The sequence below is a fragment of the Doryrhamphus excisus genome, linkage group LG14 (genome assembly GCF_037039965.1).
Source record: "Doryrhamphus excisus strain RoL-2023G ecotype Guam linkage group LG14, RoL_Dexc_Guam_v1.1, whole genome shotgun sequence".
Taxonomy (NCBI): Eukaryota; Metazoa; Chordata; class Actinopteri; order Syngnathiformes; family Syngnathidae; genus Doryrhamphus; species Doryrhamphus excisus.
In genome coordinates this window covers 16,694,272-16,709,864 of record NC_136370.1, presented here as the reverse complement: position 1 = coordinate 16,709,864, position 15,593 = coordinate 16,694,272, and the positions used below count along the sequence as shown (strand labels likewise).

The 15,593-nt window shown below is 42.2% G+C and overlaps 3 protein-coding genes and 1 long non-coding RNA gene across 4 annotated transcripts in view; 3 read left to right on the top strand and 1 right to left on the bottom strand.

Moving 5' to 3' along the window:
- Positions 1-75: 75 nt before the first annotated feature.
- Positions 76-3,312, bottom strand: LOC131140073 (serine protease HTRA2, mitochondrial-like). The gene is made up of 8 exons (XM_058090163.2): positions 2,673-3,312; positions 2,322-2,526; positions 1,153-1,347; positions 1,046-1,078; positions 863-971; positions 721-793; positions 547-642; positions 76-298 (listed from the first exon to the last, which is right to left on the bottom strand). Exons 1-8 carry the CDS (start codon positions 3,146-3,148, stop codon positions 133-135), a joined length of 1,353 nt encoding a protein of 450 aa, XP_057946146.2. The 5' UTR covers positions 3,149-3,312; the 3' UTR covers positions 76-132.
- Positions 3,313-3,862: 550 nt separating this feature from the next.
- Positions 3,863-10,457, top strand: LOC131140071 (rho GTPase-activating protein 11A-like). The gene is made up of 11 exons (XM_058090160.2): positions 3,863-4,483; positions 5,046-5,113; positions 5,436-5,532; positions 5,623-5,879; positions 6,452-6,615; positions 6,697-6,837; positions 7,170-7,340; positions 7,418-7,547; positions 7,724-7,832; positions 8,421-8,535; positions 8,619-10,457. Exons 1-11 carry the CDS (start codon positions 4,355-4,357, stop codon positions 9,956-9,958), a joined length of 2,721 nt encoding a protein of 906 aa, XP_057946143.2. The 5' UTR covers positions 3,863-4,354; the 3' UTR covers positions 9,959-10,457.
- Positions 10,458-11,192: 735 nt separating this feature from the next.
- On the top strand, positions 11,193-12,559 carry LOC131140060 (gremlin-1). Its single transcript, XM_058090139.2, has 2 exons — positions 11,193-11,331; positions 11,577-12,559. The coding sequence occupies exon 2, from the start codon at positions 11,578-11,580 to the stop codon at positions 12,112-12,114; it is 537 nt and encodes a 178-aa protein (XP_057946122.1). The 5' UTR covers positions 11,193-11,331; position 11,577; the 3' UTR covers positions 12,115-12,559.
- Positions 12,560-13,355: 796 nt separating this feature from the next.
- Positions 13,356-15,593, top strand: part of LOC144901693 (uncharacterized) — a 30,226-nt gene continuing 27,988 nt past the window's right edge. Inside the window, exon 1 of the long non-coding RNA XR_013629754.1 lies at positions 13,356-14,081. This is a non-coding gene — a long non-coding RNA (uncharacterized LOC144901693). The remainder of the gene's footprint in view (positions 14,082-15,593) is intronic.

Genomic DNA, 15,593 nt, shown 5'->3' with positions numbered 1-15,593 from the left:
ATCCAATACACTAGACAAAAATCCACTTTTCCTTGTAGAAAACATTTAATTCCAGCTGTGATGACACTCCCTGACCAAGTCCCTTGGCTGGTTGGTCAAAATGAGAGAAACATCTGTGGTGTGGCTGCTTTATCACTCTGTGTATTCAGGAGTCATTTGCAGGTGAAGCTGCTCTCGTCCTCTCTGCACCACCATGGTGATCTTATCGCTGCTGCGGACAGCAGTGTAGATCTCCTCTGAGGTGTTGACCTTCGCTCCGTTGATTTCCAGTACAACGTCTCCCGGAAGCAGGCCGGCTCTGACGAGGACAGACATCGTTAAGTGAGGAACATTTGAACCGATTCCCTACAAACTGTTACCTGTAAACGTGACAAAGTTTAAACACAACCTATGAGATTTTGTGCTATTTTCAAGCCATTTTGCCTCGACTTGAAAGAATATAGGTCTGCTATCCCGACTTGAAAAGCATACTTCATGTTACAAACAGTGGTTTCATGTACAAAAAAAAAATATTTAGGGTTACTTGTATTGTGATCCAGGCTGTACCTGTTTGCTGGGGAGCCGACGATGACTCTGTGGATCAAAATTCCGTGCGTCACATCTGGGAAAAATGGATCCCTCAACTTCAACTCTGCAATGATACTGTGGAACCAGCACAAAAAAAAACATGTTTGTGGTGACAAACTGATTTGGACTCTTTCATGCACTTGCCATCCTTACCTCTGCGTGAGTGTTAGCATCATGACGCCAATGTACCGTCGCTTTGTCTCCGACTGGCCAAACCAGGAACCTTCTATTGAAATGAAAATAACAGGATATGACTGTTAAGAGATGTTTCCCTAATTGTACAAAACTTGTATACTTTTTCTGTTTGCAGCTTGATCAAGAAAAGATCTCAGGCGATCGGATGGGATAGCAAAGGAGATTCCGGCAGTGACCTTCATAGTGTTTATCCCGATGACCTCACCATCCTAGGTCGATGACAATGACGTATAAGATGAGCCACAATGATTGTGATTCATAAGCATTCATAGTACAGACTCACCAGATTGATGAGTGGGCCTCCGGAATTCCCAAACTGCCCAAAAAAAATCAGACAAGACACAATCAAACTCCAGTGGCAAAACATCTGTCTCATTAAAGTACACTCACATCGATGGCTGCATCCGTCTGTATGTAGTCCATGTTGGGATTGGACAGGCCCAGCTCTTTACTGCCTCTCTGCACTGAGCTAATGATGCCTGATGTGATGGTGTTCCGTAAAGCAAACGGGCTTCCCATAGCCACGACAAACTCCCCTTGACGGACATCAGACGAACGGCCGAGTGAGAGTGTGGGTAAAGGATTCTGCAGTTAAATAGAGAAGAGCCTCAAAACGTCAACAAAAGTCAAGAATACAGTGGAGAAGGTCTCATAGGTTCATTTTACTGTTGAGCATCTGGCATTTTAAGATCAAGCGCGCCCCCTGGTGGAGACGCATACAAAACACCAGTTTTTTTATGACTCAAGATCAGGGGTCTCAAACAAATGTGGCCCGCATGACACTAGTTTGAGGCCCCCGCCTGGATATTAAAGTTTAATGTTAGAGCGGCCCGCGCTAGTTTGATATGGATGCTGTATGCTATCATGTACCCAGAAAAAATTATTACGTTTGATTCATGTTCATGTTAAAGGTTAAATAACTGTTAATAGTTATCCTCCCTATCCGTGTGGAAGTGGTACGTTTTTGGCTATTTAAGTTTAAATGAAATAACTTGAAGGCTACCGTTTAGGTCGCTAGCTCTCTAGTTTGCGAGTTAGCATGTGTCTCAAGACCCTGCAGTTGCGCAATATGTTGTAAATAAAAAGAGTATAAATGTGACTATAGTCGTGTTTTGTCATGTCTACAGGGCTCTAATAATGCTTTGTTCATTTTAATCTGAAAAAAATTATTTGTCTACCCACCAACTATATGTGGTTTCTTAAGTTTTTATTATTTGCCCTTTTATTATTATTATATTTATTTATTACTGATTGATTTTCTTTATTCTTGATTTGTTTATTTATTTTTCATCTTATTTTGTGTAGAAAAATAAAAAGTAAGATATTTGAGAACAGTGGAATGTTTTATCAGAGCTTTTCTTGTAGAACATTGGAACCAAAGCAAAGTTTTTAATTTTTTTTTTTTTGGAAAACCTGATGCGGCCCAGTCTCACCCAGGTCTGAGCTCCAGTGGCCCCCAAGTAAATTGAGTTTGAGACCCCTTCTCAAGATAAAAAAATACAACAGCGTCATTATTACCCCACATGCATGGGATGTGTGTGGAATTAACTGTCCCTCACCTTTGCAGAGATTTTGATGGTGGCAATGTCCGCCACCTGATCAACATCCTGCACGGTGGCCTGGTATACTTCTCCATTAGTCAGCTTGACTCGGACCCCTCTCTTATTGGCCACAACGTGAGCATTGGTCACTATGAGTCCATCACTGCTGATGATAAAACCAGAACCATTGGACACGGCCATCTCTCTCCCTGAAAATGGGTGTCTGTAAAAAACAAACAGTGATATTTAATTACACAAGATGCATTCATATGTAAAAGAAACTATGTTTACTGTAAATGCTTCAATTAACACCTCAATTCAAATAACCGCAGTTTCCTATTATTGGAGTCTGTAATTAAGGGAACTCACCTGCCCACGATTTCTATGTAGACCACAGCCGGAGTGGACTTTTCCACGACATCCGCAATAAAGTTGTATTTATACCGAGGACTGTCCGGTTTAAAAGGGGACGCACACTGTGCTGACCAAAGGATGCGTTCAAGTACCCCATTTGATTGTGTTTTCTTTGCGAGGCCGCCCTCTTTACTGTCCAGAAACGCAGCACCACAGAGTCCCAAGCCCGCTGACAACGTCTGAAGCAGCCGGAAGTGGTTGTCGTCGCGTTCTCCTCCTTTTCTATCCCACGATGGAGCTTTTCGGTCCAGCCGTGTGTTTTCGCCGGTTCCCCCGTGATTGTATAACACTACCGTGGCCAGTCGGCTGCCTGGTGTGTCAATCAGGGAAATGTTTCTTCGGCTCGGACACTGGCTGGATGGATGACACCGAGCGTGTGACATTAACCTCGCGAGAAAACAACGACTGACAACAGTTAAGGTTATTGCCATGTTGCATCCCTTTATATAAGGATATAAGAGCTGTAAGAAAATTGCGCAGTGGCATACAATAATATCAATTTGGTCTTTTGGATTTAGAATTCCAAGAAGGCGACAACGAACTCTTATTGAACTAACTTTAACCCGGAAGTGTGATAGGTCTTCTTCGGTTTTTTTTCTCTCCCTCTTCTTCCCCTGCAAATTGAAACGTTGCCTGGCGCATTGCTGCCCCCTCGCTGCGATTAGGCGAAATAAAACTGTGTTTTTATATTTTCTTCGTTTGGGCATTTTTTTAATTTCCTTTCACACCTCTTCGGTCACATTATAAATGATACGCGAAGTCGTTTTTGCTGTTAAATATACACATCTTCATAGTTTTATATTGAAAAGTAGTAGTATGACCACATGTCCACCACAGAGGACACCGGAAAATGACTTCAAATTGCTGTAAATAACGAAAACCACTTTTAACCCTTCAGTTTTATACAAATGTATTTTTGTTTGCGAATGTATAACCTTCATATACAGTACCATATGTTCATATAAGAGTGAATGGTAATTTACAAATGTTACAAATATGTGCAGATGTTGGGGTCAGTCGATTTATAGCTTCCTCCTCCAAACGTGTGTTTTGCCCTGTCTCAAGCTATAGCTCCGCCCGTGTAGTGTGCCTTTGATACATAAACCAAACGCTAAAGTCAATAGCGTTCAAACTGTGTCCAGCCAATCAGCGCACAGACAGAAGGCAGGCGCTGTAAGTTTGAATACACAGCGGAAACGGGCAAACAGCTTCGCACCGAAGTTAACGAAATGGCGTCGTAGACAAGCTAATTGGTATAGTTCAACGTGTTCGACGCATGGAGACCATAAGGGGTGATTTTAAATTTCGTGGCAACATTTTTTGTTTTATTGGCAACGTGCCTTAGTTAAGGTCTGTTTTGTGGCTAGCTAACGTTAGCACTATTACCCTACAGCTAACGTCTTCTCGTGTTAGCTAATCGAGCAGTTGATTTTAGCTAACTAACTCTTTTAGCCCCGTCTCCTTTTTTTTTATTTTTTTTTTTTAAAAAGGTCAGTTTGATTCGTCTAACGTCTACATGCATGTAAAATGTCCTAGCAACAGAAGTATTGGTATTACTTTTGGAAAAGAAAGCGAGGCTTTTTAAAAATTACTGTACTATACAGTGTTGTAAGTAGAAGCTAGATAGGTCTTTTAAAATGATGGTCGACGAGAGAAATTTGATCCGACTTGTGGCTGTCCAACATCTTCAGTCAGCTTATGGAATCAAGACAAAGAGCTGCAACAAAAACAAAGCAGCCAGGTGCAAGTCAACTGCCAACAACTCGGTAAGTTATGACATATAACAATATTCGTATTGAACAGTGGGAAAAATATTGGACTTAGTTTGTTCATTTGGCCAAACAAATGTGCCTTTAGTTGGAACAGGCATTCAAATGAACAAGAAGCTGAAGATTCAAGGTGGTCTAATAATATTTTCCATGGCTGTATGTTGTTTTTTTGTTGATTTTTCTCTGTTTAGGACTTTGTGGCGTTGACATATCAACCTTTATATCCATTTGACATAATAATGTTTATACTACTGAATGTATTTCCGAATAATTGAAAGCATGCCCCCCTGATTTGGTCCCATGCACTTGGAATCGTTTTGGGAGTCACAAGATTCTTGACCATGAGACTTTGTCATTTCAAATCCCATTTTACTTCCTCATTTGGTTGGGCTTGTGCCAACATATGGAGAAAATCCTGAGGTTAAAGCATCATCTAGGGAGGAAAAGAAGTGCCGCAAGACTACAAAGCACAAAAGTGTACTAAAAAGTATCTGTATAAACAATGCACAATATATAAATAAGAATGTTTTTAAAAGTTTTTGTAATTTTGTGTCCACAGTCAAAGGTTTTTGGCGTACCTTTGGAGAGCTTGCCATATTATAACATGGACTGTGGCTGCGTGCCAAGGTAAGTGCAAATAGTCATTCATATGCACAGTGGAAATTTTTTTCTCTTGTGAAACATTAACCATGGAGCCAGAAATTGAATTTAATGTAAAGCTTATTTTACAATGTTAATAGGTTTTACTGAAAACATTGCTTGTAGAGTTAAAAAAACCTTTTATGATGTTTGAGGCTGGAATGAATGAATTCACTTTACAATGAGAAGTCATCCAGTGTCATAGAATGGATCGTTCCTTTGTATAAATATGAGGCAAGTTGCCTCTCGTTCCGACTGAGTGTATATATATGTTGAGATTGAGTAGACTAACATATCTGTGTTGTCCTAGCTTCCTAGTAGATGCATGCATGAAGCTCCAAGCACATATCGACACAGAGGGCCTCTTCAGAAAATCGGGCTCTGTTGTCCGCCTGAAAGCACTACGGGTGAGTAGTGTGACATTGCTGTCGCCGAATAACCTTGACCTCTTGAAAGGGAGCTTTTGGACAAAATGGTTTTGTTGTGTGCATCTTTAGGCTAAAGTGGATTTGGGCGAGGAGTGCCTGGCGACTGCTCTTCCTTGTGATGTGGCTGGCCTGGTGAAGCAGTTTTTCAGGGAGCTGCCAGAGCCGGTGCTGCCTGTGGAGCTGCAGGAGGCGTTTCTCAAGGCCCAGCAGCTCGCTACCAAAGAGGAGCAGACCAGCGCCACCATGCTTCTGTCCTCTCTGCTGCCTGACAGGAACCAAAGCGTGTTGCGACACTTCTTTGACTTCCTTCAAAATGTGTCCAAGAGGTGCTTACCTTTCCTTTTTTTATCAGTCATGCCAGTTATAGCGATGTCCATTTGACTACTTCTAAATTAATTCATTAAGAAGACTGCGTAGAAGTGTTAAAGCTCAATTTTGTCAATATATTTGATGACAATGCAAAATGGTGCGCGCTCACAGACGGCGTCACTAGCTACATTGCAAAAGAAATGTGACGGTTCAATTTTTCTCTGAAACGTTAAGCACAACCATGAACGTCTTTTATTGTCAACAGCTGGCAACTCAGCCAACAACATACTGTACATTCAATTAACTCTGTCAGCTAATGTGGCTCACAGAGGTACACAACACTTGAGTGCCATCTTGTGATTCAAATGTTAACTACACTTCATGACAAAAATTGCCTCAAATGTTGTAGACGATATAAATTATTGACAATTTGTAGCACAATTATCAACCAGCAACATTTGTTGTTGTGACATTTTTATATTATACTGTACACAACTAGTCTTACTCACTTGTAGTCAACTGGGATAGGATAGAAAATGGGTGATTTTTTTTTAAATATATTTTTTAAAAGCTGCTGTTTTGATTACAGGAGTGCAGAAAATAAGATGGACATCTGCAACCTGTCAGTGATCTTGGCTCCCAACCTCCTCCACTCCGGAGACGGCACAGAAAAGATGAATGCCAACACAGAGAAACGCCTCAAACTGCAGACGGCCGTCGTTCACTGTTTTATAGAGCACGCCGATAACTTTGGTACCACTGCACACACCTCTAACACTGGTCTTCTCCGCCTCAGGCTTCTTAAGTACTAATATTTACTGTGTTGTGTTACAGGTGTTTTGCCACAGTTCCTAGAAGAGAAAGTATCAGCCATGATTGCCTGTGAGTCGGGGGTTCTGTCCCCTGTGTACAACGAGCTTCGGGAGCTGGACCAAAATTCAGGGATGAGGAGAAAAAACAGGCACAGTTTTGGAGGTAAGTTTTTTTTTTTTAAAACTTTATTTTTATTTTTAAACAAAATGTCAACAGCAAGGAGGTAATGAGTTTTATGGATGCTTTAGATTGCGTGGAATTGATTGTTGAATAATTACCTTGACTCAGATGGTGCAAAATTAAATGTGCATCATCTCGGCTCGGTCTCCTGAATCCCATTCAAGCACGAACATGACATGTCAGCTACGAGAACTCGAGCTACAGCTACAATGGCTCAACTCATACATGCAGCATTATTCTATAGAATGGCACAGAAACATTTGGAGTGAAATTCTCCCATTCCAATAAAACACAATTAAATTTTTTTTTACCAGTCTTTTCTTCTGCCACTCCTGTGATTGCGACGCCCATCTCCAAGCGAAAGCTTCCTTTAGATTCCGGTCATTCGTTTGGATTCTCGAACAAAAAACGTAGATCTGTCAAGAACCTTGGGATGGACTTACTTCCCAATTCTTTGTTCAGTGGGACCTCCACTCCTGGATCAGGTATTGTTTAATTGTCCAAAGCCCGGCAAAAACCTTCTGCTGTGTGGCTCATTTGAAAAGTCTTTCCTGTTTTATAGCTTACAGCGCCTCAGGGGTGTTGGATGCCTCCCAAAGTACCCTTCCCTCTGCAAGCAAGTCTCGAAAGCAGGCGGCCACCTCTGCAAGAAGAAAGAGTAGACGGCATAGCAGCAGACATGTAGTCAGCAGGTACACATTCCCACCTTGCTTTCACCTTCACAAAGGTCACGGTCCCCTTTTGCTCAGCCATATAGCTAGCAAACGAGCTCATCTTGTACCGAAGTAGGCGGTCTTGATAGAAGATGAACATTGTGTACTTTTTGCCATGTCTTGCATTGATTATTGTCTTGATTTCTATCCTGAAGAGTTGAATCGGGACGCACTGGCTGCTTTTCTCCCAAAGTTGGCAAAAAAGAGGCACCGCGCAAGTCGCTCCGTCTGCGTTTCAGCCTGGGGAGGAACCATAAAGACGCCGTAAGTGCGCTCCCCTGCTAGGACTTTCATCACTGTTGTGCACATCATGTTATATTTTGCAATATATCATATGCACACTGTTTGTGTTGACAGAGTTAAAATGGAAAGTTTTAACTTGCTAGCCCCCCCCCCCCCCCCCCTTCAAAGTTTGGGAAAACCTGCAGGGAGTGTACTATATGCATGCATGGGAGAACGTATGGTTATTTTCACTGATATCTGGGTTATGGTACAAGGGTAAATGTTATTTTCATGCCCAATCATTTTGCTATATTATGCAAAGCACTATTACATTAGACATTTCACGTCTATATTTATTGTATATACAACTATTTTGGTACTTTGGGTGAGCTGTCAATAATTAACAAATGTTCTATATTATGTGTTTTCTTGACTTAATAAAAAGGACTGACATCAACAGCCATTATGTCGTTTCTTCTGAGTGGTTTCTGCCATCCTCTGAAGAACTAACCCCAAAAGTCCTAGCATTAACACTAAATGTTGCATTGTGGGTGGCATCTGTGGCTTCATTTAACACAATAATAAATCTCTCATCTTTCATTTCTCATTCCATGCTGCTTGCTGGTGTAGGGGTCTGAGTCCATAGGCTGGCGACTTGCCACCCAGGAGAGCACCACCAGTTTTTGTTTCACCAAAGAGACCGTGTTCAGTCCATCGGCTCAGCCCACAAACGTCGACTCAAAGAGTAAGTCCACTCCCACTGTGGAAGGTTGTGCTTCTTTTAATGCTTTTGCATCACTAATAGCTGCTTCTCCTCCACCTCGATAGGTTCAAAGTTTAGAAGTAAGTCTGAGGACAACTTGCTGACCCCTCAATGTGACCCAGATGTCCACTGCACCTCATGGAGCGTGGAGGCCCCTGGAGGAGAGCAGCCTTTCAGCGTTGGCGCCTTCACCGATACACCCACGAGTGTGCGTCTGAAGAGCAACTCTGGGTCCAGCCTTCCGAAGAAGCTGTGTTGCGCTTCCAGCGCGGAGAGCCTAGAATGCGAGTCCTCCATCTTCAAAGCCTCAAGCCAAACCGGAGCGGCCCTGCCGAAGCTTGAGAACGGCTTCCAAGAATCCGGTGCCGAACTCGCGGCTCTAACACAGGAGACGGTACAAGCAGAACCATCAGACGGTATCCTGTGTAAGACTCCCGTGGTAGCGACACAGACTAGCCAGAGTCTGGTTCATGGGCAGAACCTTACGTTTGACATAGCGACCTTATCGCCTTTGCATATTGATAGTGTAGTTTTAGAGTCTGTTGGGAGTTGCAGTCCACCAGTGAGAGAAGCTCAGAGTTCGTTTTGTGCTGCCGCCGTAAGCCGCAGCAGCTCTGCGACGTCAGGAAGCAACGACTCGGCGGGGCAGGTACGCTGCAGCAGGCTGATTGACGCTCTGGACATCCAGAGTCCGGCCCACTTCAGAATGCGTGTCTCTCCAGGACTTCAGTCCACTCCCTACAAGCCAGACCTCGGAGATGAGCTGGGCACAGATGCCGTTGGCGCAAATGTCAGTGCAGCGCTTCACCAGGACTTGTCTTTCACAGAGGCCGGCGCAAAAAGTCCAAACCGGCTGGCCCACCACAAGTCCCGTGTGGCGGACCACATTCAACACTTCAACAAACTCACCCTTCAGTCTCCCAAAGGCAGAGTCCAGGAAATCAAGTCCCCGCTCAAGTTTCAGCGCACCCCTGTGCGTCAGGCGGTCCGCAGGATCAACTCTCTTCTGGGAGAGAGCCGGAGACCCGCTTGGAATCTGGAGCTGACCACCAGTCAAGGCATGAATGCTATAAAAGCAGTGAGCCTCGAGAGCGGCCTGTCCCCCCACCCACACCCTCAGCCACCGAGGGGAGCGAACAGCACACGTCCCCTAAAGAAGCCACCCCCGGTGCCACCCAAAAAGCCAAGCCTCTTGGCCGGTAAAGTCAAGACCGGTGCTCTGGGTGACGTGACCAACAAGGTCCAAGCCAAGACCAAAGTGGACTCTTCTATCGCCGATGCAGGAGCTCAGAAGGTAGTTTTGCAGCAGCTGGCGAAGAGAGAGGCGCAACATTACCGAGGCTCACCGAGAAACCCTCTTAACCAACCTCGCCTGCTGTCTGCCACCAAGCCTGTGGATTTGTAGACCGCATTCATGTGCCTTCATGTGCAGCTGGGAAAAAACGATACACACGTGGGAGTTAATTTATTGGGAGCTACATTAAGTGCTGCTTGTCTCGTCTTATGGCCTTAATGAAACGTGCCTCTGCCTGAGTAGTTTAGAGTGCAGGTGAATGAGTTTATTGGTGGGATGACTGGGAGTCTTTTATTTATGTATACTGTGGCTTCTGTTTACCTTTTTTATTGTTACATATTTTCATATCGTTTTTTTTTTGTAAAACGCCAAAAACAAATGCACCTTTTGAAATGATGAAAAAAAATAACCCATTAGTATTGATGACATGTCATTTGTTTGATTTCCAAGCCAGCAGCCAGTACAAAAGACCTTTCCGAAAAATAAACAGTATTTCTACGTTCTACAGTTTTCTTTCATCTTGTAATATTGGAGCATCCACAAGGGGGCGATGTATAGCAATGTCTGACTTCATTCTCAGCTGCGTTCAAGTACCTTCATTCCTACTTCTACCGCACAGTTTACACGTGTTGCCTTCACGACACGTGCCACGGTTGTTTATTATGGTGCATTAAAATGTCGAGCTTCCTTGACTTTGCATGTGTTGCGTTCAAGTGTCCTATACTAATCTGTCCCCATCCCCTCAATTCATTGGACACCGTGTAGCATTCAAGTGTCAAGTCTTCCCATACATTCGCCGTGACGTGTCAGACATACATTCATTACGCCTCGGTTGTGTTCAAGTGCCCCCTACTCGTTTGTATGAAGCGTTCAAGTGTCTTGCCCAAATTGCTTGCTATGTTGCATTCAAGAGTCCAGCCCTTTATGTGATGCATTCACATGTCTTGTCTCTTCTTGGCCATTGTCGTGTCTTATGGTCTTTGCAGTGCTTTTTTTTTAGTTCACTGACCATCCCTCTTCGTCCTCTGTGATGCATTCAAGTGTCCTGATCTGCTTTCAATTATTATATTGTTGTCAATTAGCTCAGTGACTCGTTCAGGTGCTCTCCCTCCTCAGTCATGCTATCAGTCAAACTATCCATAAGTTGTTGCGATGCATTCAGGTGTCCTACCCCCTTGCTCCCTGTGTTGCATTCATGCCTCGGAGTAGGGGGCGGATAAGTTTCGATTTGGTCCACATGGTTCTCAGCCAATAATGTGGAGGGAAGCGTAGTCCGCATCTCAGCTGGCAGACATTTAAAGAGGAGACAGTGCGGCGCTGCAGCAATTCGGTATTAAACCTGCGTGTTCCCTCAAGTCTATGGAGGACCTGGACTCGGTCTCCCGCCTTTCTGCAGTCACCCCAGTGGAGAGTCGATAGGGACGGTGAGAGTGGGTGCCTGCCCACGGAAGGTGCGGACAGGATATAAACATTGAGGATTGCAGGTCGGTGAATTTGGGATGATAACACATTTTTATATGTTTAGATGACAAGAATAATAAAAATATGATGAAATATGACGGAAAGTTTTATTTGATGTCCTTTTTCCTCATGCTAATCAATTTTAATTATTAAAATAAATAGTTTGACTCTGCTGTATATACCTTTAGTCGTGCCTTTTTACGCTGCGTAAAAGCTGTGCGTAATTCTGTCCATGTGTTGGTCACTCATTTGTGTCCTTTCCCCTCAGGATGGCCAACTCGACGCGCATCATCTGCAGTCTCCTGTTCATCCTCGGCTTTCTGTCCTCTCTCGGGGAGTCCAAAAGAAACCGAGGCTCCCAGGGCGCCATTCCCCATCCGGACAAAAACAACCCCAACGAATCCGAGCGACAGCAGGCGGGCTCCGGTCCCCGCCAGAGACACGGCTCGTCCTCCCCCGCCGACGAGGTGCTGGAGTCCAGCCAGGAGGCGTTACACGTAACCGAGCGCCAGTATTTGAAACGGGACTGGTGCAAGACGCAGCCCCTCAAGCAGACCATCCACGAAGAGGGCTGCATCAGCCGCACCATCATCAACCGCTTCTGCTACGGACAGTGTAACTCCTTCTACATCCCCAGGCACATCCGCAGGGAGGAGGGCGCCTTCCAGTCGTGCTCCTTCTGCAAACCCAAACGCTTCACCACCATGACTTTCACTTTGAACTGCCCTGACCAACAGCCGCCCACCAAGAAGAAACGCATCCAACGCGTCAAGCAGTGCCGCTGCATATCCATAGAGCTGGACTAGCGCTCCGTCATTTTTTCTCCTTTTGCACAGCAAACACGGACATGCTTCATTAAAACTATCATGTAAGTGCAAATGACATTTTTCTTTGTAAATATTCACACTTTTAAGTTGCAATGAAGGAAAGGAATGAGCACATTTCACGCACCAAGAAGTCACTCAAACATTGTTTCCACTGTGTGGAATTGGAAGGATCAACAGTAATGGACGTTTGGACATGGAAAATGTTATTAAAAAAAAACAACTTAGATCTAAATAATCTTTTTTTTTATGTCAGTGAATTAAGATTTGATGTTCTTTGGGTGCCTGTAAGACACACAATGCTTTAAAAAAATGTTAAGAGGAGTTTTACACCCCCATCAAGTTTAAATAGTTGTTACATGTAAATCATATTGAATGTACTCTTTTGATTATTAAGTTATCCCCAAAAATATAAAATAAATGGATGCTGGAATATGGAGCATGTTACTTTATTCACATGCAAACCAGGAAAAAAATGTTTTTTAATAGATTTTTTTAAAATACAATGTTCTATATAGTGGACTACTGAACCATTATTTAATTAATCGTCCTCTTGTGATTTACCATTGAGAGTTATGCTATTTTTATATTAAAATTTGACAGTTATATTGACATTTGACATAAAAAAGTCCACCAGAGAGGACATTGGGAAAACATTTTTTATCAGTTTTCAGGATATTGGCAGCCATTCTGGGACAGACAATGAATTAAACAAATCACAACTGGACCTATAATAATAAAAATATTGATATATTTGTCAGTGAAAAGATTTTTTAATACAACTTGATTTTTAAATGCATATATATATACGTACATGTCTATATAAAATATTAGTTTCCAAAAAAAAGGAATGGATGATGTAATGACTTAGTTCATGCAAAGTAGTAAAACTAAGCAGTAGTACTAGTACATGTGTGTATAGTGGCACAGCAAATAAACTAACCTTTTCCACCTGTATCCCTTCACATTCCTAAAATCTGACTTGTTCTAAAAAGGAACTTCCAATAGCCTAACAAGTTCCACATGTTTATAATGCTAATCACTTATTTTAGGAGCCTTCCTGGAAATGTCTTTAAAAGAATCCCAGTGATTAGTTACATGACTTCATTCTTACACATGAAATCATAGATAAATACAGTACCGTGTTTGAGTTTATTCTTGAAATTTAAAACAATTCCATATCATTATACAGTGCTGTGATACAGACTTTGGAGGGTAAAAAAAAATTGGACATGCATCTTTTATACTGACTATACTGATTGTTGACATCTGTCTGAGGTATTATGACTATATCGTGGCTTTGGGGTGTTATGATTAAATATTTACAACCCTGTACTACAGAATGAAGGCCACATGCAAGCTTAAAATATACATCTCTTAGCAGCTTCTCACTCAATAAAATTAAAAAAAGTCTTAAAATACATCTTCATAGGGCTGTGCAGTGTTCCCTCGCTCTATCGCGTTGTTTTTTTTTAAATCACAGCATTAATGCTGTTACAAGGCCTGAGTCTGGCCCTTTAAGAAGAATTGCATTAGGGGAAGTTGAGTGTCTCTGTCTGTTCAATCTGTCTTCTGCGCCCTGATTGGTGTAGAACATTGTCAATCAATCTCCTTCGTACTGTTTTGCCGACTGGACTTGCTTTGCTAGCTTGCTAGCTTGTATATTTGCAATTTTCTCCGAGACAAAACCCCACAAAGTCAACAAAAATGCGTCCGAAATGCAGCGGAGGATACTAATAATAGCACAAAAGGTTGGACTTTTGGACATGTTGAAGAATGTAGAAGATACGCGACAATACGGCGCCATTAATGGAATACATTTTACTGTAAATACATCTTCAGCGGGAAGGAGCACTGCAGTAATATGACTTAACAGGGATACAAAAACGCTCCAGTATAGCGGAACGGTGCCAGGACGAAAAGGCATGGTTACAGGAGTGAAATGATACGTGAGTCTTTTAATTTCTTGTCTTCAACCTGTAGGGTAATGACTAAAACTTTTTTGAATGTATATAAACAATAGAGCAATGTGAAAATGTGTCATGTTTGTCTGAGAAAAGTGTATGGTGAGGGGGTGTACAGTCTTAAAACATAATTACACACAAATAGTTACAATAATGTAACCTATCCCCGCGATAAATGAGGGAACACTGTACATAAAATACATCTTTCCATACATAAATATACTTTTTCTGTTGAATGAGGAGTACAACAAAAATATTCTGTTCTATTTTAAGAGTCTATGCTATTCATAAACTGTACAACCTTGCCTGGCAAAAGAAGTGCAAAAATGAGGAAATATTGCTGAAAAAAATACTCCATTAAAGGGCTTTGAGTGAGCTACACAACACAACTATTTTAAGCAGAAAATTGCTTTAAAAGTGTGCCATCACATTTGTAAATATTTCCCTGTTTTGACTTAATACAGTGGTGTGAAAATGTTTGATCCCCTTCTTCTTTTTATCACTTAAATGTTTCCGATCATCAAACAAAATGAAATATTAGTCCTAAAAAAATCCAAACCTTAAAAAAAATAAAGTGCTCTCCCCCCACAAGAAACCTGACTGAGACCTATCGGTCTGGAAAAGATTAACAAATAATTTCCAAATCTTTGGGACTTCAGCAAACCACAGTGAGAGCCATCATCGACTAAGGTGTTCATGACTCCACCATAAAAAATACACTGAGCAAAAATGACCTGCGTGGCAGAGTTTCGAAAACCACCGCTGAACAAAAACAACATCAAGGCTCATCTCAATTTGACCCGAACACATCTTGACATTACCCAAGACTGTTGTGGAAAATACTCTGGTCTGAGTTGGCAAAAGCTGAACTTTTTGGAAGCTGTGTGTCCCATTACATCTGGTATAAAAGTAACGCTGCATTTCAGATCAACAAGTCAAATATGGTGGTGGTAGTGTGATGGTCCGGGGCTGTTTTGCTGCGTCAGGACCTGGAACGCTTGCTGTGATAAATGAAACCATGAAAATTCTGAAGGAGAACGTTCATGACCTTCAACTTGGGTTGTGCAGCAGGACAATGATCCAAAACACACCAGTAAGCCCACCTTTGAATGACGAAAAAAACCCAAAATGAAGACTTTGGAGTTGCCTAGTCCAACTCCTGTCCTATTGAGATGCTGTGGCATGACCTAAAAAAGCTTACTGATACAAAAAAACAACATAATTTAAAAACTGCTTTGTGTGTTCAAGTTGTTGTCAATTGCCTATTTTTTAAAGTCGATGATCTAAAACAGGGGTGGGCAAACTTTTTGACTGGCGGGCTGCATTGATTTAACAAAATTGACGGGGGGCTAGACTCTGGAATTATTGTATCTGTAAAAGTGTCATGCAATCTGCTATATGTGCACTTTGAGATCATTTATTTGATTTAAAGTGTGTTATAAATTTATAATAATAATAATTTATTATTATTTTATATTGTTTGTTATTATTATAAAT

What these genes read in the sequence shown, in the direction of transcription:
- LOC131140071 (XM_058090160.2), top strand. Translation starts at nt 4,355, where the DNA reads ATGATGGTCGACGAGAGAAATTTGATCCGACTTGTGGCTGTCCAACAT. An exon ending in CTTCAAAATGTGTCCAAGAG is followed by an intron (nt 5,880 to 6,451) that starts GTGCTTACCTTT and finishes TTTTGATTACAG; the next exon opens with GAGTGCAGAAAATAAGATGG. An exon ending in AAACAGGCACAGTTTTGGAG is followed by an intron (nt 6,838 to 7,169) that starts GTAAGTTTTTTT and finishes TTTTTTTACCAG; the next exon opens with TCTTTTCTTCTGCCACTCCT.
- LOC131140073 (XM_058090163.2), bottom strand. Translation starts at nt 3,148, where the DNA reads ATGGCAATAACCTTAACTGTTGTCAGTCGTTGTTTTCTCGCGAGGTTA. An exon ending in CCATCAAAATCTCTGCAAAG is followed by an intron (nt 1,348 to 2,321) that starts GTGAGGGACAGT and finishes ATTTAACTGCAG; the next exon opens with AATCCTTTACCCACACTCTC. An exon ending in TCAAGCTGCAAACAGAAAAA is followed by an intron (nt 794 to 862) that starts GTATACAAGTTT and finishes TCATTTCAATAG; the next exon opens with AAGGTTCCTGGTTTGGCCAG.
- LOC131140060 (XM_058090139.2), top strand. Translation starts at nt 11,578, where the DNA reads ATGGCCAACTCGACGCGCATCATCTGCAGTCTCCTGTTCATCCTCGGC.